Genomic DNA, 20,038 nt, shown 5'->3' on the forward strand with positions numbered 1-20,038 from the left:
CGATTAGCGCCTGGAAATATTTCAATAAAAAATTTCTTCACTGAATTCATTATAAGAGTTTAGAATTAAAATCGAAAATTTTAATATCATAAAAATATCTTAAACAAAAAAAAAATTGTGTTACATTTTGAGAGAGCTAAATATTATAGAAAAATTTAACCATTGAATGTAAGTCCATAGAGCATAATACTACGTGCATTCCTACTAAATGTCGGTTTGCAACCCTCGTTAAACAAACTAAGCGAGTTATCAATAGGAAGAGTGCTTTGTTATTTCAGGATAAACCAGACTTAAACACGCTCACATCTTTAAGATTGCTGTTCTCATTGTCAGCATGAGATAAGCGACAATATGCATGCAAACCATCTGGTTGAGCTTACATCGTTGCATTTTTACTGGAAAAAAAAACCAAAATTTTTCGTCCGTTTATTAACAAAATTGAATAACAAATATATGTTTATATTTAGCGATTGTCGATATTTTCTTAATTGACTCTGGATGCCCGTGTAAATGACAATAAATAAACGCTTTAGCGGCATTTTTCCAATCAATATGAACTTTTGTTTAAGATTTACTACGGAAATGTTTATATTTTTTCAAACTCCGATTTTGACAACTTTGAAATTACCAGAAATTGCCTGTGAAAAATGTTCAAAAATAAATTTTATATTTATTAAAGATGAAAAAATGAGCAAAAAAATAATTTACATACATATTTCAAAAAGAATGGAATCATATAGAATTAACAGAATTTATATCTGCATGAGCATTGTCTATGAGATACAAAAGAAAAGATGAGATTAACATTTTAATCCTGTTTAAAAAATCTTTGATATTCTGCATGACAGAATAGGCGGATCAACACACACGTGTATGAATGGTTATACAAAACTACGAACGTATTATCGAAAATTCAGCTGGCGGAAAGCATGGTATATTTTTTCAACCCGAGAGTGTTATCTGTTCTATGGAAACAATTGATTTTCACTAAACACTCGAGAACAGTATTTTTTTTTTCCATTGTTTTTACACACAAGAGTATCGATAGAACCATAAACACAAATAATCCAGCAACAATAAAAGTACAATAAAAGTAATATTACATGTATCTCAATTAAGTTCAATTAAAATTCTTTTAAAATCTAAATTTGACCTAAAAAGAACACAATTTTGATATTTATATTCCCAAACTTATCTCTTATCAAAATGGACTTTGTGATAGACAAAAAAATGCGATGAGAGTAATAAGATATATATAACAAGAATCTCCAGAATCTTATTTTTTCGATGCGCTTTCGAAATCACAATAATTTTTATCACTATTGCCTAATAAAAGAGCCACGATCGACCGTGAGGTGCTTTCGAGTTGAGAAAAAGAGAGGATCAGGTTCTTTAATATTCCTTTGCGATCGCACACGCCGGAGGATCGTAAAGCGTCGCATCCGGACGTAGTAAAGCGAGTTTTCGCGCGTGGGCGACGGCGCGCTTTGAAGTGCAACGGCGGAACTGCATAACCGCTCGTGCAGCTGCGCTCATCGTCCCTGTATCTTCGCGCGCGTTGTTTCCCTTCCTTTCTTTTTATGGCGAACGATTGCGCCGCGCGAGATTCTCCTCGTCGGACGACGGGGTGCCGGGCTGCGTTTCCGGCATGCCGCGCGCGATTGTCGATCTCACCGCGATTTCAAGGGAAATTCCCCTTGTATACCGCGCTATTTTAATATGTATATATATATATATCGCGAGTATGCGCTCCACTTTTTGAAGATAAGCAGGAACTCATTGTTAATGTATCATTTAACTCACTTTTATCTGTATATAAAAAATTGGCAATATTATTAATATTAATTATTTGAATTATTAATAGCATAAGTATCGCGCAAAGATCCATATTGCGTTATGTAATTTGGAGAATGTAAAAGTATGTTGATAAATATGACTTTTGATTGCGAGATGGTTTAGTAAAATAATTTTAAAAAAAGTAAAATGAAAAATGATAAAATATGTGTGTTACATATGATAGAAATAAAGATGCTTCAAATTAGTTCGAATATATTATGAGAAATTCAAATCAGTTTTAATATTATTCGAATTTATTCAATCTTGGAATTAGTTCGAATATTATTCAAAGTTATACAATCTTGCAAGTCTTGATTGATCTTGAAGATCTTGAGTGTCTTAAGAAAAGTCTTAAATGTTTTGATAAACTTTATATTGGGATATTATAAATAAATATAACACATAAAACATTTGAAAATTGAATTTAAACAAGAATTATTTATTAATTATGTAGAAACAAAATTTTTATCGATATATAAGAGATCGAGATGGTGGATCACTCAAGATCTTCAAGACTAATCAAAACTTTCAAGACCTCTATTGAGACTTTCAAGATTGTATAACTTCGAAATGTTTCGATAAGAGTAATGACTTAATTGATTAAAAATTTGCAAGAGATACAACTGAATACCCATTATTATAGAGTTACACGTAAAAAAGTAATGAACATTTTGAATAAATTAAATTAAAAATAAAGAATTTTTTACACATATTGCGTCAATCTATGTACATAATTCATCTTCTAAAATTTTCTGAATTAATTCATTTTTATATTTGTATCTATGCGTGCTTCGCATTTTTTGGAAAATAAATAACCATTATATTTGTGTAAATATAACTTGCAAATTTGTTTCTTTCATGACAAAGGAGGATTATAAAAGAGAGCAGGCATGATATATCTGTTTTATATATGATTTATCGGTCGAGCATTGCTAACATTTTTGCACATCTCGCAAGTAATTATAATTCGAAGCTATGGATAGAACATACTAACCGGCACGGCATAATAAGACGAATCTATTCAGAAAGAATAAAAAAAAAAGATTTGCGCTTTGTGAATATTTTTAGAACCGAGAAATAACGTAAACTGTTTATCTTAGATTAAAAAGGGGGACAAATTTTACTCTGTGACAAATTCTTTGGATTTTTCGAAATAATCTAAAGGTGATCTTTTCTCCGTGAAAATGCGTCGAGAAATTAGTTTTTGAAAATTTTTGATTGAGCAAGTTAAAGGGATCTCTGTTCAATCTAATCTTTAGGATAGAGAAAGAGAGACAGAATGACTTGATTACAAATATATAATACAGATATATCTATAATACAAGAATTTATAAATCTACGTCAATCTACAATAATCTGCCTCTCTATAAACGATTCTTATGTATACGAAAAATCGATTGCACAATTAATCCACAAGAATCTGTCATAAAGATTTAATTCGTTTATTCTAAAAGACTTGATAAAATTAGAAAAAAATCAAGATTAATATCAATACAATCTGTGTCTAATGTTTATAATGTATTCGTCACTTAATGAAATCGTGCTAGCCTGGTATGTATTTTTATAGAAACTCCGAGGTGTGAAAAGTTAAAGCAAATCACCCGAGTACATTTCACTTGAAAAAGACAACGGCAAAGTGTTACTTCTGATCCATCATATCACTGCCTTCATTTCTGCTCGTCAAAAGTTTGTAAAATTCTCTTATCGTTGTACAAAAAAAACAATTTAATAAAAAGTGTGTGTGTCATATAAGTAAACTTTGATCAGTTGTTAAAAATCATATAAAAGTATAAAATCTTGTGATTGTTCGAAATATACATTCTAAAGTATTACGATTGCAAGAGCGATGGCAGCGTAGATGCAAGTGAATTGCGAAAATCGGAGGTGAATACGAGATGTAATATGGGATGCCGGTTATTCTGTTTAAAGACATTTAGACATAAAGACATGATCGAGCCAAGAGTATCACGATAATATACATAGAGCAGCTCGAGCCGATTTAACAACCTCTATATATATATGGTCAGATCCTCAATTTGATCAAATCCAATCGTGATCAAGTATTCCAGCTGGATAAAGATCTGACTATCCAGATTTGTCCATATCTGGGATCTGTCTCGACAACATCTATATTTTACTCTGAAATATGATCTACGTCATTATACACATAGATAACTCTACAAAACAATATATAACAATAATAAAAAAAAAAAAAATCACTGTTAATTTCATCAATGGATTTCGTTTCACTTACACTCTCATTTTCTGCAATGCGAAGTATAGGTGAGTTTTTTTTCTATACTATAGAAGCGTGTAATAATCTAAAATTTAATTATAATTTAATAGCTCGAATAACAAAGTACAGAAAAATACAAGCTATCAAAATGACTGATTAAACGATTTTACAAAGTTGATCTGAATCTTTATTATGTGCAGTTCTTTTATATTTATGTTCAAAATGACGCTCATGTAGAGATGATATACTCTTAATTATATTAATATTTCTTCGTCTAATTAAAAGATTGTTTTTGAGTGCCATCTCTTTTATATTTTTAATTAATAAAAGATAAAAAAATATATATATCTAAAGATATGAGATATTAAAGATAATTTGCGAAAACCTATCTTTAAATCAAAATTAACACATTTAATTAAGAAAATTTCTTATATAATTCGTTATTTAGAACTTTTTCGACTTTTCTCGATTATCTTTGACTAACATCATATTCTCTATTCTTCCTCAATATCAAGTGCAAAAAATATTGGCAAAAATATAACATTCGTAGAAACTAAATAATTATTACATGATTTCCGATAACGCGAACGAGTACCGTATATTTAATGCAAAAGTATAGAAAATGTAAGCAAAACGAATCTGATAAAATCTATTTATAAATATAATCGCTTTTATATATTACCTATCATATTCCTTACAAATCATTCAATAGTTTTAATATTCTTTGAATCAATTGTGAGTTTCTGCGAGATATTTTTTTTACAAAAAAATTTTTTTAAATAAAAACATTTATTTTTTATATAGCATGTGTATAATATAATCATGTTTTGTCCAACTGTGTCCAAAAAGTACATAATGTAACTATTTAATATAATTATAAATGAAAGAATTAAAATGTAAAATAATAAATCTTTCATCTTTAGCGAAATGGATTCTTTAGAATGTCACCTCTGATGTTTTAAATATGAAAATCTCCATGCAAATCGAAGTAATGCGATTATCGACCTTAGAATCATTAGATGTCAGATGGCCGATATATACATATGAATAATAAGAAACATCTCTCTCATAAAAGTATATACACTCTTAGTTTGAATTGCGTGATGCTGCTCGGGACATTTTAGCTTAAGTAACTTGAATGCCATCGAGCGACTTCTCCGCTTTACGCTCTTTAATTGCTTATCGAGATACAATGTTGAACGAATTAGTTTGTTCATAATGTAACTGATACATGAACGATAAATCTCTTCTTTATAGAGGTCAGGCGAATAATGACGGGTAATACGATTATTGGAACGTGTATAGTGCGTAATAAGCCCCGAAAAGTACAATATCTCTCACGTGAGTAACGTATCGTCTAATTCTTCTATTTTGCCCTCCGGCTGAGAGAGGACTTTACGCAATACTTTGCTGACCACATCAGATAAAGACTCCTTTGCGCCAACATCCAAGAAAGCCATGCAACGCTAGAAGGTGATAACGAGATTATTACCATCAGATTTTATGTATGGAAAAAAAAAGAAATTATGTGAGAGAAGAAGAGATCATTTTGCACAAAAATTAAATATAAAATTCGAAAATAATTATGGAGCGGAAAATAACTGATAACTAACCTGATGTTCATCTTCACCCTGCCTCAGTCGAAGCACCGCAATAAGCGCGAGTTCGCTGTTCGCTTTGACATATCCGTTCTTCTCCTTTGTTCCGTTCACCAGCATTGGTAGAAGCGCTCTGAGCAGTTCGGGCGACATTTTTTCAGGTGGGATGTTGCGTGCAAGATGTATGCAAACTCGAGCGAGTAGTTGCTTCACATCATTACTATTATTATTCATTGACTAAAGTTTAATTTACAAAATGTTAAAAATGTTGATTTAACACTTTAATATTACAAAATATTATCATATTTCATGTAACACATATATTTTATGCTGCGTTATTCTAGAATTGTCATTATAAACAATCTATTCGTCGATTTTAGAATAAAAATATACGACGAATATATTCTTGTAAATAAACTTACTCTCACGAAAGGCGACAAAATTTGCTGCGGTACAGGTAGCGATTCATTCATGAGATACTGAAATAGGTATCCACACGCTCGTACCCCATTCATGACTATTTGCACTCTGTCTGCAGCCAAGTATGAAAGTATCACTGTACAAACGCGATCCTTCTCTTTAGGATTGAACACCGTAATGGGTGATTCTTTTAGCACTACGAAAAGAGCGGCCGAGCGTCCATGCCTGAGCATCCAGTCGACATTAACGTCGTTACCTAATCAAATACCAAATACATTGTTAATTCTTGAAAATATAAATATAAGTTGCACACATTTTTAACGAACTTACATAAGAGATGATCGTTAAATGCAATTGCTAATTGTTCTGGATTCAACCATCGTAAAAGCGCGCCGAAACAACCGGCCACCGCGTTTCTTGTGACATCTTCTGGATGACTAAGCATGTTGCTGAGCGTTGCGAATACTTGTTTCTTCATTGGATCAGTCATTTTGTCACCAGCGGGAGTCAATACACCTCTGAGAGCTTGCAGCATTGTCTCCCTGTATAATAATTAATATTAAATTCTTATAAAATATTTAAAAACATGAAAAAAGAACATATCTGTAAATTTATCTATTTATCAAGATTACCTTATTGCTGGATCATCTCCTGTCTTGATACCAGTATGAAGTTCAGTAAATAAAGGATCGACACGCGTATGAATGACAATCAAATTGCTAAGAGCGTAAGCTGCTTTCAATCTGACTTGCCGATTACTGTCATTTAAGGCTCTCAAGAAAGTAGTTTGCAGTTGCGGCAAGAATTGTTTCAACATGACGCCAACCTGTTGAAAGAAAGAGATAAACAAGATATATCAATTATTTCGAATCGGAACAATTACAACATCATTTTGTGATTTGGAACATGTCGAGAATAATACTTCAGTAATTATTTCTTTTATTTTCAAATCACGTAATATAAATTGTGAGAATCGTTGTCTTAGCAAAAATTGTTCACTAATTTTGTACAAACCTTTCCAAGTAATATCGCAAGTGTTTCCAACACGGCTGCTTTAACGCTCCAATTGAAACGATCACCAAGGATTCGAATAAGCGGACCGGTAATGTGTACGACGCTTGGCTGCAATGCAGCTGCGCTGGATAATCTTATAACTTCTCCCAACCCTTGAGCCGCGTGTTCTTTCGCTTCCGGCAAACCATTCAGAATAGCCTCTCTGAAGATTGGTAGTATCGGCGTAATGCCTTTAGGAAGACAAAATCCGGGTAACAATTCCTGACCTTTCAAATCAGACACCGCAAATCGAACGGCTTGCCTGATATCCTGTACGTGCGCTATTTGCTGTTCAGATGACAGAGTCTGTAAAAAATTATAGAAATATTAGTAATTTTGTTCAAATCATTATGCATTATTTTCATCCAAAGACATTTATACCTTTGTAACAGCCGTGAGCGCCTCCCAACTCATTTGTAATACATCTCTGTCTTCATCAGTAAACAAATGGATCAAACCTCTGAGCAATTGCGGCACATATTGGCTGTAATCGGCGCGAGTGTCGCGACAGAACGCACATAATAACGTCGCGGCGCTTCGCCGTTTTGAGAGATCTTCTGCTCTCGTGGCCTCCATCAGCTGATCCATGACAGTTCTAACGCCTACCTCGTCGGTAACGGAAAGAACGACGGCCTGACAATATTCTAATTCTTGCAGTTCGTTCGCCGTTCCTTGCGCACTGGAAAGAGCAGTAAGTAGTGCTGGCAAGATTCTGTGAAGAAACCTTGTCAATGCTTCTCCTGCCACGCTGGCAAGTATCGACAGCGCTTTCGTGTTAACCGGCGGGGAAGCTAACTGTGGAACTAGATACGGCAGTACAACACGAGATTTGATCGCCATAACTTGACGTAAACCGTCCAACGTATTTTCCGCCTCCGCGGGATCGGGAGAATTCAGTTGGGTTAACATGGCCGGCAATATATCATCGAGCGCGCGAACGCCCACCGTGGAATGCAAACCGTCGAAAGTCTTGGCCGCAGCCTGTCGAACCTCCGGCAACGGATCGCAGAGCGCTTTTCTGAAAAAAAAATCGCTTAATCTAAACGCCTGTGCTTTAACAATCATTATCGTTTTTTTACAAGAACGGTTATCATACTTACCTAACTGTTGGGACAAGACTAATAACAAAAGTCAACACCATGTCCTTATTGGTGCTCGCCATAATTTCCGAGAGACCTATACACACTCCCTGGCGCTGATCGGCTTGGTCGCTCTGTAAGCCCTTCTCCAAAATCGGTATGATCTCCGGCAGCACTCGCTCTCCCAATTTTCGCACGAGATCGCCCAACGTTCGTGCTGCCACTTGTCTCTTATCGTAGCTCGTACTCGCCAAACATCCCAATAGAAGAGTGAACAAGGTCGGTAATATCTCTCGCAACGTTCTCGGTGTATTCGTCACCACTACCTTCCAAACGTGAAGAGCTGCCTGGCGTACCATTAGAGCTACGTCCGATCGACCCATATAGAGACCGGCCAATACGCGATTCCGTCTCTCCGCGCCTAAAGCGTTTATAATGGCATAATGTGACTGTTCTGTACCAAAATTATCATCCTCGCTTGCAGTTTCAGTCGACATCTTGCCCGACACGCCGGAAATCCTGTACAATAAATCACCCAACAGTTGCACGGATGAATATCGAATACGCCAGTTGTCGTCGAAGAGGCCCTTCTCCAATTCCGGTAACAGCAACATTATCGCTGAGTCGGCGTAAAGAGTTACGATACGTTGTCCCGCTCTCAGCGCGGTCTCCCGCACGTATTCGTTCTCATCGGCCAAAGCCTTCAGAATCGGATTAATGATCTGTCCTATGTATGGTGTGAATTCTGTTGTAAACGCGCTCGGCATGTATATGAACATCATAATATATCCGTCTTTCACGTGGGGAGCAATGTCAGTTCTCTCAGCGGTACTAATGATCTCGGGCATGAGCTTGTGAAGTTTCTCGACGCCCAGTCCGCGTACCACCTCGGAGAGACCTTGCGCGGCGCCGGATCGGTCGACGCTACTGGTCTCAGAGGTCAAGGTTTGCATCAGCCACGGTAATAGATCCTCAAAGCTAGATTCACCCATCCCGCGTACCATCGCGCCCAGCGCTCTCGCTGACACGCTGCGCACTTCAGGCACGGGATCGAGCAGGCTCGTCTTCAAGCCCGGTATAATAGTCGGCAGATACGGAGTCAGGTCCTTCTGGTCCGTTAAGGAGTACATGTTGCCTATGATCTGCGCGGCCATCTTCCTGGTCTCCGTCGAACGATCAAGGAACGCACGCTGCACGACGGGCATAATTAAGGCTAGCGAGGGAGCATCGATGAAGTGTACGAATTGCGTATCCAACAAAGTCTGCAGACAAGTAGCGGTTTTATGCGAAGGATCCTGCAATGCTTTCAACAATACCGGCACAATCGCTTGAATCTCCGGATTACGAATGACACTTCCGATGACCTTGAGTGCCTCCGCGCCAGCTTCTTGCACCTTTGTATGGGAATCACTGAGTACTTCTATCAGTTTGGGAACAATATTCGGCAAACAGCTGCTCAACTGCTTTGGCGCACAATATGCCATAGCGCCAAGTAATTCGACAGATCCTATAAAAACAAATTTTAAATACTAAATTTAACATGTTTCATTTTACTATTGAGATGAATAGTAATATAATCATTAAAGCAACTTTGTATTTTAAATTGAAGCAAATAAGTCATTAGTCTCATATTTTAAGACAAAAATAATACATGAAAGAACAATAAAATTTAACTAGCAAGAATAGAATCGGTAGAAAAAATACTCTCATTATTTGCCAATAAGATCAATGCGAATTATATGCGACATACCTGTTTTCGTTCTCCATGAATCTTCTTCCAGAGCCGCCAACAGACTCGGCAAAACAAGCTTAACGCCGTGGGCGGAAAGTTTACTCATCACTACCCTAGCAGTATCGTCAGTGGCAGTTCTTACGTACTGACTCGAATCACCGAAGCACAGCAGCAAGTGCGGCAAAACATGCACAATGTAAGGCTCGAACAATCTGCCGAGCATCGTACACAGCATCTCGAAGGCGAATAGCGCTCCCTCGCGATGTCGGTAGTTCTTCTTATCTTGAATAGCGTTGGTCAGTTTGCTCATGATATCCAATTGTTTCAACGCGAGAATTCCCATACCCTTGATGAGACCCGCCAGTCCGTATGCCGCGCCCTTACGCTCACCGTATTTGTCCGATTTGAGCAGCTGGTCCATCAGATTGTCCACGATTTTCGGCGCATCTTCCTTAATAGAATCCGTCAGATGCGGCAAACAATTGGCCACAGCCTCCTGCACCTGTTGCGAAGGAGTAGAAAGTGCCGCAATGAGACGCATCACAATTGGCTTGATTCGCGGATCGTTCTTATCCAAGTGTCTTGCGAGTGATCCCATGAGAATTACCACCGATTGTTTGATTGAATCGAAGCTGCCAATTTTCGGCGCTTTGTCCATGAAATTCTCGAAGACTGGAAGTAGCGAAGTTATGTTCGCGCTACCGTGAAGATCGACCGCCGCGACGGCAGCCGTCAGCATCTCGGTGCGTACAAATTGGTTTCTGTCTCCGAGTCCAGTTAACACGAAGAACTGGATGAGCCGGTGTACCGTATCAGCGGTAAGAAGCGGCGCTATCTGGGCTAGGGCAAGCGCTACCCCGCGCCGCGGGCCCCACGTATCAATCGGTGGCTCGATGACGCGACCAAAATCATTCAATTTCGGCGGGATCATAGCCAACTTCTCTTGATACAATTGCAACAGATTGTCTAATACAGACGGTGTTAAATGGGGCACGCTGGCCAAGCTCTCCGCTAATGCGTGAGCGGCCGCCTGTTGCACTGGCTCGACCGGATGAGCGATGTCTTGAATCAATTCCTCGCAAAGGACCTCCGCATGTGCGGTAAAGTCGGCCGCGTTCCATAATTCGGTGGCGAGAATCTTATTCTCGTCGTTTACGTCAAATCGAGCAATCCATACTCTTCTCGTGAGTCTGTCGAGCTGATCCCGATCCTCCTTCCGGGACGGGAAAGCTTGTCGTATTACGGTCAGTCCTCTAAGAGCCGCGTCCCTCACAGTAGACAGCGAATTTTGCAACGCACCGATCAAGGAATCTATATCCTCACTGGTGGCGATTGCTGTACCCGGTTGACCACTGCCGGATTGTGCGACGTCTAACAAGGTTGCCACCGCATGTGACTGCACTCGACCTGTTGTGGTCTCCATAAGTTCGATAAGCAGATCAAACATTTGTTTACGCGGCAAAAGTCTAGGATGCCTAATGTCTTTCAGATCGGTAGTACTGTCGCCTCTCTGCTTAGCATGTTCCTGAATCAATTGCAATCCCTGCACAATCATGCCATCATCCTTATACGATAACAAAGTCTTTCTTATGAAGGGAAAAACGTAACAAAATGCAGGCGCCGTAAATAATTCCTTCCTCTTGATCGTTACCGCGTGTATAAGATTCAACGTTCTTTTAACCGCCGTATCGAGATTTTCCTCTTCCCAGGCTTGATCTAAATCGCATTGTGGTTGCAATTGCCGTAATGTAACATGAGCGATAAGATCACCTAAAGTTACGTTATTATCCATTGTCACCGTTTGACGAAGGGATATATATAGCTCTGACATTTCAGGAGCTGCCAGTGGAGAACCCAGATTTTTCAAAATGGGCGGTAAAAGATCCTTCAAGTACAAGGATAGTTCTTGCTGATTACCGCGTATCGAGCATGTCACTAAAGACACGGTATTATCTATCTTGGCTTTCAATTCAGTTAATCTCTTACGAATATCATTTTCTTTCGCAATCTGTGCTTTCAAAGTCTCTTCTTGTTTAGGCGTTAATTTTGGTTCCTTTATCTTGCCTTCTCGTTTTCGTTTCTCATATAATTCGCGTCTCAGTTGAAGTTCCTCTTGCTGTTCCTTAAATGAGTAAACTTTACTTTCTCTCTTCATATTCATGGAGTTGAGAATATCATTCTCGTCATTGACAGGCAACACGCTCTTATCATAAAGCTCTCCTTCGGGAGTGAGATACGTAAAATATTCGTCCTTGGTAACTCTTAAAATTTCTGGATCATCCAGTTTACTTGTAACATTCGACACTAATGCGGGTAGAAAAGCGTCTGGTGCGAGTGATACGATTTTTACAAGTGCATTTTCATAATTTGGTACCGGTTTATAATTCTGAATCAACATTTTCCTCACTTCGTTACTATAGCTACGTAAGAAATCCTTTGGTATGAGATTGTAATTCTTAGCGATCTTAAACCATAAATTTGGTACAGCTTTGAGCAACGCCGGGTGATGAGATGGAAGTAGAGCATCTCTAGTCATTTGATAGGTAGGTACTTCGAATAAAAAGGAACCTGAGCATATGGCGAGCAATCCGTCTGCGAGACATCTACCGGTGATTTCCCCCATAGAAGATTCTTCTTTACTTTCTTTATCCGATTCCGATTTAATCTTAACGTTCTCCAAAAATTTATTAAATTCCGTTAGTAGAGCCTGCGCCGGTGCATACGTACTCAAACCGGTCATAATCTTCTTAACCAATGGGAAACATCGTTGTCGCGTCGCGGAATTTGAGGCAGTAGCGCAAGATACAATTGCTCGATGAATCCCGGTTAGAGCTTTTTCGTTCAGTCTGTCGGAAAATTCGGTGATTAGTCGTTCGCATAGTAACATAAGATGATACAAAATATCGTCGCCGCATGTCGACAAAAACTTCTCGGAAAAGAATATTTGTTCGTCGATCGCATTCCACAATACATTCTGCTTGTCGTTTTCCACTTGATCGGCTAATACGAACTTCAATAAGAGATACGAAGCGACTAGACCTTCGGTTACCGCTGTCGGTTGCGCGCATTGCTGCATAGTTCGTGTTATCGCTTGCGCGAGTATCGGTGCGATTACTGTCGAGTAAGGGGTGGCGGGAGTCGAGAAGAATAATTTGATGTAAGCGGTACGCACTGCGGCGGTGGATGTTTTCGCCGCCATGCCTTTCTTAAAAGCATCTACTACGATTTTCGGTAGAGTGGATGAAAATTTCTTGGACCATAGTGCCATCATTTCGAGAGCCTGTATCAGCGTCTTCTCGTGAACTTCAGTCTCGAGTACTTTGACGAAATGCTCGCACGCTGTTTCGGCTAATTTTTGCACACTGCTACCCGAAGCCACGTTATAGCTAAGATTGCCGGCTCCTTGCAATACTGAGATCTTATAAGTTGCGACTGTAAGCTTGCCTTCTGATCCATGAAACACTGCAAATACGGATGATAGCAGTGTCTCTAAAGCCGTCGTATCGGAACACTGTAAAGCAAGTTTACGACACGCTCCAACCGCTTCATCTCTCACTAGATCCTCCTTAGAATGTAGATTAGCAAATAATCCTTTACTTATCTCTTGGCTATACTGGCTCAAATCAAGACTTAGTCCGCTTAAAATGAGACCGACTGATTCAATTATAATTTCCGGATTTCGCAACATAGCTTTCTGTAAAGCAGGAAGTAATTGGGTTTTGAATTCTTCGTGAGTTAATCTCCGAAGAAGTGGCACAGCTACATCCACCACATACAAATCTGGCTTCTTCTTACAACTAATCGTCACTTTTATAAAAATGTCTATCATGTTTGTCTGAAATGTATAAAAATACAATATAATACACAAACAATATATACTATAATTATAAATATAATTATAATATTCTTAATATATTGTTCATGTACTTACTTTCAATTGTTCTACCAAATCATTTCTTTTTGTAGAAACTAAATATTTCGTAAGTAAACTGGCTAGAATAATTACTCCATTACCAACTTCCAATTTTGTCAAATTTTCCACATAATTAACTTCTATATTCTTAATGGCTGTCCATTCATGTGCAAATAATGTGTACACCTTGTTTGCAAGTTTTTTATCTGCAGATGCCAAAGCTGCAGCAGATAAATTTGCCTGTGCTTCAATGAGCTTTGCTAAAAACTCATTCATCTCGGTATTATCCAATTTATTATATCCATAAAGAATAACTAAATTTGACCATTTCAATGCAGTATATGCAGTTATAGCGGTATTCAAACTATGAAAAAAAATTACACATAAATACATACACACACACACACAATAGTAGACAATTTCTGATTTTAGACTTACGTCGCAACTACATTCTTATGCCAAGTAGCTTGCTCTGAAATTACGGTTGTCATATGTTTGATAGCAGCTTCTGATTGTTTTTTAAGAAGCTCTATGATTAGATTTCTCACGTAGGACTGAGAAGCACTATCTTTATATCTATGTAAGGTAAGCGATACCACCTTACATATCCCATTAACAATTTTGTCATTAATGCCTGTAAAAAACAGTTCGTGGATTATGTGCACATAATTTTTTTTATCAATTTGAAATATTATAATGAATATTATTTTAATTAAATCACCAAGAAAAGTTTTTATTTATAAATAAAAGTATTTTATGATAGTCTCGATCAAATCATATATACAGAATATATTATTAGTGGTGAAACCCACTTCAGAAATTCATTCAGTATCAGAGAAATAATTCAAAAAATGTATATTATATTTGAGTATTATAACCATTTTTGCAAATTCCTCCCTGCCCCCATAATTATTATTATGATATGCAAAGTTTATATATAATCAATAATAATCACACATTTTTATATCTCATATATACATATATATAATTTATTTATTATTTTTTAAATATTAATCTGCTGTATATGAGTAGGAATTATTAGTAATAGTTTAATTGGCCCTGCGTATATTATTAAGAGATTCTTATTAAAATTTCTGAAGTAATGAATTAATGTATGTGGTTTTACTTGGCATTATAAAATTAATCATTATATGTGTCTCAATGAAAAAAAATAAATGTAAAAGTCAACTTAAATGTATCCACAAACATACGACAATGCAAAAGTAGAAACGTAACAATAAAATAATATTTATACATCACATTTCTTTTTTTTATAATAAATCTCTTTTCAAAGAAAAAATATAGTTATAATATATTATTCAATTTAAAATATTAAAAAATTTTTTTTTTAGATATCTACACACACAATATATGTGTTAAATGATTTTCTTAAAATTATATCCATCTTCAATTATATCCAAAGTCAAAACTTGAATGTCAAGTTATCATTCGTATAGTCACTTCAACAGGAATCAATATGCACTGATTCTTTTCACATTTTTTTACAAATTTTTACATTTTATGTCTGTTTCAATTATAATATATTGGAATCACAAGAGATATATATACATACATACATACATATATATGTATATATAAAACAATTGCAAAATTACAAGACAATATTGTAAGTAAGTACACTTTAGATTTCCACATAAACAAGTATATACCACAAATTTTTCTCGAAAGCACACATAAATTATGCCGCACAATAAGTTATCCGAAGCAGATGTTTCCTCATATTATTTTCGTATCACCTTAAAAATATATAAGAACCACTCATCTCTCTCTTATCAAGAAGTAATACGTTCTCTAACGATTCTTACCGGGATTTGATAATACGCTGGCGACATTTTGCAGAATTTCACGCCGCTCCTTTTTGCTGGCGGTCTGAACTCGATTCGGTAAATCCTTCAAAGCTTTTGTTAGCTGCAACAAATCACACGCAAATTATAATAACGTAGCGGCAAACATAATATAATATATTTTCTCGCGTTCCACGTGACTCGCTCACCTCAACATCCGCCATATTTCTTCAAAAATCAGAGTGATTCTAAAGCGCCGCTCTTCGGGAGCATGTAGTTTACACGAATACGATTAGAATCGAAACGCATGCGGCTTTATCTCGTGTTACATTGAAGAAAGGCTTCGAACACACACAGATCTAAAAATAATAAAATACTTTTCTATCCCAATTTTGATCCCGCTTTATTTTTAATAAGCTTTCTAAATACTAAAATTGCTATATATTTTATTTATTAAATCTCATCTCTGTGCATATTGCTATAATAATAAAAAAGAAACTTGAAATATATATATTTTAATTTATAATTAATTTGTATTATAGATAGATTAGATTAAACATTTTATATTGCGCAATCCTTAGTACATACTTATTTTTGCGCATATACACTCTCCATTTTGTGACAACGCAAAATCAAGTGACGTTGCGTTACTTTACATCACTGCATATCCTGCGGTCATCGCAGCATGTGGCGAGAAGCTGATTTGTTTTTGACGTGCTATGTGTCAATTAACCTGAAATAGATTTGTGGACACTTTGAAAGAATAAGACCATACTGCGTCTTATGGTAGATGAGAATCTAATCAAAAAGTACATATATTGTCGTGGTATTATTGAAAAAAATGAAATGTCTTTAAAAAATTGAAAGAAAAAGAGAGAGAGACAAACAACACAAACAATGGATAAAATTTTTAAATCGATTCATACAAGCCGACCGGCGTTGTATAAAACTCTAACGAATGAGCAATGCATACAGTAAATAATTTATACTTTTATTATATATATTTCTATTGAGTGACATAATTTCATATATAAACATTTACACGTTTTTCAGAGTATCGAATAAGCTTTCTGTAAAACGATGTGTACCTGTAGTCAATAGAATGTTATCAACACAAGAATATTCCACGTAAGGCTTGTAAATTTGTTACTTTTTTTATATATACAATAAATTTAATGTATACTGCATTCACATATATATCTTCTTGGATAAAACAGTGTCTATAGGTACACAAATTTTTCAGGGCTTTTCCTGTTGGTCTCAGGCACTGGTATGGTGACAGTGAAACATCAATTTGTATACTATCTTCTAAACACAATCCTTCTACATCTAGCCAACAAAGACGTAACATGTTTATTCAGACACAAGATACACCAAATCCAAATAGCTTAAAATTTATCCCAGGATTATCAGTATTGGGGGAAGGATGTACAAAAGATTTTCCAAGTGCAAAAGATGCATATTGCTCATCACTTGCTAAAATGTTATTTCGTATTGAGGGAGTAAAAGCAGTATTTTTTGGGCCCGATTTTATCACAGTTACAAAACTCGATGAGGATGTAGAATGGAAATTGTTGAAGCCAGAAATATTTGCAACTATAATGGATTTCTTTGCGAGTGGATTACCAATTATGGATGAAACCTCTCAACCTGCTACAGATACACGTAAATTTTATATAGTTTAACTTTTGTATAAAAATATTCGAGAAAGAATAGAATATCTAATTATTTCGTTAATTTTTATAGAAATTAATGCAGATGATGATGAGATTGTTCAAATGATAAAAGAATTATTAGAAACACGAATACGGCCTACAGTACAAGAAGATGGTGGTGACATTGTATTTATGGCGAGTGTCTAAATTAAAAAAAAATATATATATACATATTGCATTTTAATTTGTTTAAATATAATGCATTATTTTTATTTGAATAGGGATTCGAAGAAGGTATTGTAAAATTAAAGATGCAAGGTTCCTGCACAAATTGTCCAAGTTCGGCAGTAACGTTAAGAAATGGTGTACAAAATATGATGCAGTTTTATATACCCGAAGTACTTGGAGTTATACAAGTGGAGGACGAGACGGATAAAATTGCAGAGAAAGAATTCCAAAAATTTGAGCAAAAGATTAAAGAAAAGAGTAAAGACAAATAGGTATTATTATAGTTGTTGATGATCTGTAGACGATGAAATCTATACTTTATCATCTTGTAAATTTATATATTGTATTGTAGACACGCATATTATGTATCAGAGTTAAAAATAAATAAATAAAGTGATACACACATAAGTGATATATTGATATTTGGTTTTAAACTTTTATTACAAAGTATTTATCTGCTAGATACAGAAACTTGCCAGACACGAATAGTATTATCGGAATACCCTGCAAACAGTGTCTGACCATCAGTGGACCATGCAAGAGACAAACACAGAGGAGGTTCCGCTTTACTGGTTGCCGATACAACCTCGGGTTTTAATTCCTCGACCATTTCTTTAGTCTCAAGATCCCAGATCTTGATCCATGGTCCAAACGCGGCGCAGAGCCAATAACGATTAGGACTGAAACACAATGCTGTGATGATATCGTTATGGTCCAAAGTGTGGAGATGTTTGCCGTCATTCAAGTCCCATAGCATGGCTTTGCAATCCTATAAATAGAAATAATATAAGTTTATCGGCATGATTTGAATTTATGCAAATAAAGTTAAAAATATATGTACTTTGCCACCAGATGCGCAGAGTGATCCATCGGGTGATACTGTAACAGTATTCAGATATCCTGTATGACCACTATGATTGATCTTTAGTCTGCAATTTGTCAAATTCCAGACCTGCAAATAAATTGTTAAATTAGTAATAGATATATAGTATTTATAATCATAGAGAGATATACGAGATATATATCAGTCCCATATCCGCATACACTCATAGTAAATCATGTATATTATGAAAATATCCATCATTCTTATTAAATATTTTGTTTATGTTCCTCTATATTCAATCTTCTAAATATAAACTGCATTCTTACTTTAACAACGCGATCCCAGCCTGCCGAAACAATGATGGGGTTTGCATGGTTGGGAGAGAAGCGTACACAACTGACCCAGTCCGAATGTCCATCATCTTGAATGGTATATTTACATTCGGCTAATGTGTTCCACAATTTAATTGTCTTGTCTCGTGAACCAGAGACAATTTGACGATTGTCCACAGAAAAAGCAACACTCAACACATCCTATCGACAGAAACAAACTTAGAATAAATTAATAAAACTATTATCAAATCAATTTTGTTAATATCAATACTTACGATACCACTGATTTAATCAGTGTCTACTTCTTCTACTTTCAACATAAAAAAAAATATTAAAAAAAAAGCTTCAGTACATATTTCCCGTCGAATTGCTACTTCCCTCGTCACACAAAAAGAATAAATGAAAAATAATTCTTTATATTACTAAGCAATATTTTGTATTATAAAGGATTATTCTTTCTTTTCTCCTTATTACGAAGTAAGTAAACCCATATAAATGCGTCGCAGAAGAGCGAAGAATCACACCTTGGTATGGTCTTCAAATCTTCTGGTCGTACGACCTGCTGCCAAATCCCAAAGACGTAAGGTTTTATCCCACGAACCAGATAGCGCGTAGTTACCATCGGATGAAAGAACCACGTCACTTATGAAATGCGAATGACCGTAAAGACGCTTCTGTGGTATACCGTAGTTAGCTTCGTCACGTGTCAATTTCCATACTATCAAAGTCTTGTCTAGAATGAGGAAAAAAGAATAAGTAACGCGCTATGTTATCACTTTCAACTGATAGAATTTTTAAACCGTAACCGAACAAGAGTAATGTACGATGCGAACAGATGGAATATTACAAATGATATACAAAAATTATGTCGCGAACTCCTATTTAACATTAATCAAAATTATGATACGAATGCGGTAAATTGTACTAACAGGTTGCAAATATATAAATAGAGGCAAAAAAAGGATTAAAGCCATGATAAAAGAAGAATGAGAGAAGAAGGTTGGCGTTTTCAGGCGGTATGCTTACCACGTGAAGAAGATAGAATCATGTCCGGATATTTCGGATTCGTGGCGATTTGCGTGACCCAACCATTGTGGCCGCGAAGCGTGCCTCTCAGCTGCAGAGTTTCGGTCATTTCGACTAGTTTTAAAATGCGTTATATCGCGGATGGAAACGGATTCTTCCGTACGAACCGCGTTCAATCGAACATTGGACGAGAAAGAGGGAATGGCGCGCCTCTGTTGCTCGGCCGACATGGGTCAATGTTCGCGGATATATTGATGTGCCACCTACCTGTGAAAATATGACGCGTTACTTTGGGCGCACTC

General features: G+C 36.3%; 3 protein-coding genes across 3 annotated transcripts; 1 reads left to right on the forward strand and 2 right to left on the reverse strand.

Moving 5' to 3' along the window:
• Positions 1-1,000: 1,000 nt before the first annotated feature.
• On the reverse strand, positions 1,001-16,371 carry LOC115243692 (eIF-2-alpha kinase activator GCN1). Its single transcript, XM_029820864.1, has 14 exons — positions 16,261-16,371; positions 15,882-16,031; positions 15,694-15,796; positions 14,306-14,501; positions 13,886-14,231; positions 9,973-13,789; positions 8,244-9,729; positions 7,525-8,161; positions 7,105-7,449; positions 6,723-6,916; positions 6,421-6,632; positions 6,093-6,346; positions 5,686-5,907; positions 1,001-5,538 (listed from the first exon to the last, which is right to left on the reverse strand). Exons 2-14 carry the CDS (start codon positions 15,894-15,896, stop codon positions 5,410-5,412), a joined length of 7,956 nt encoding a protein of 2,651 aa, XP_029676724.1. The 5' UTR covers positions 15,897-16,031; positions 16,261-16,371; the 3' UTR covers positions 1,001-5,409.
• LOC115243695 (NFU1 iron-sulfur cluster scaffold homolog, mitochondrial-like) lies at positions 16,278-17,964 on the forward strand. The gene is made up of 5 exons (XM_029820868.1): positions 16,278-16,646; positions 16,726-16,800; positions 16,916-17,337; positions 17,419-17,522; positions 17,609-17,964. Exons 1-5 carry the CDS (start codon positions 16,570-16,572, stop codon positions 17,825-17,827), a joined length of 897 nt encoding a protein of 298 aa, XP_029676728.1. The 5' UTR covers positions 16,278-16,569; the 3' UTR covers positions 17,828-17,964.
• Positions 17,965-19,988, reverse strand: LOC115243694 (guanine nucleotide-binding protein subunit beta-like protein). The gene is made up of 5 exons (XM_029820867.1): positions 19,737-19,988; positions 19,235-19,443; positions 18,705-18,911; positions 18,397-18,507; positions 17,965-18,324 (listed from the first exon to the last, which is right to left on the reverse strand). Exons 1-5 carry the CDS (start codon positions 19,843-19,845, stop codon positions 18,007-18,009), a joined length of 954 nt encoding a protein of 317 aa, XP_029676727.1. The 5' UTR covers positions 19,846-19,988; the 3' UTR covers positions 17,965-18,006.
• Positions 19,989-20,038: the final 50 nt, after the last annotated feature.

This window comes from Formica exsecta, unplaced genomic scaffold, assembly GCF_003651465.1.
Source record: "Formica exsecta isolate Colony F162 unplaced genomic scaffold, ASM365146v1 scaffold72, whole genome shotgun sequence".
Lineage (NCBI taxonomy): Eukaryota > Metazoa > Arthropoda > Insecta > Hymenoptera > Formicidae > Formica > Formica exsecta.

Excerpts from the sequence above, each read along its gene's own strand:
- LOC115243692 (XM_029820864.1), bottom strand. Across the intron at positions 6,633-6,722 it reads GGAGATGATCCAGCAATAAG|GGAGACAATGCTGCAAGCTC; the intron begins GTAATCTTGATA and ends ATTATTATACAG. Across the intron at positions 5,539-5,685 it reads AGGGTGAAGATGAACATCAG|CGTTGCATGGCTTTCTTGGA; the intron begins GTTAGTTATCAG and ends ATCACCTTCTAG.
- LOC115243695 (XM_029820868.1), top strand. The coding sequence starts at position 16,570 with ATGGATAAAATTTTTAAATCGATTCATACAAGCCGACCGGCGTTGTAT. Across the intron at positions 16,801-16,915 it reads TCAACACAAGAATATTCCAC|GGCTTTTCCTGTTGGTCTCA; the intron begins GTAAGGCTTGTA and ends CAAATTTTTCAG. Across the intron at positions 17,338-17,418 it reads TCAACCTGCTACAGATACAC|AAATTAATGCAGATGATGAT; the intron begins GTAAATTTTATA and ends TAATTTTTATAG.
- LOC115243694 (XM_029820867.1), bottom strand. The coding sequence starts at position 19,845 with ATGACCGAAACTCTGCAGCTGAGAGGCACGCTTCGCGGCCACAATGGT. Across the intron at positions 19,444-19,736 it reads GATTCTATCTTCTTCACGTG|ACAAGACTTTGATAGTATGG; the intron begins GTAAGCATACCG and ends TCCTCATTCTAG. Across the intron at positions 18,508-18,704 it reads GCTGGGATCGCGTTGTTAAA|GTCTGGAATTTGACAAATTG; the intron begins GTAAGAATGCAG and ends ATTTATTTGCAG.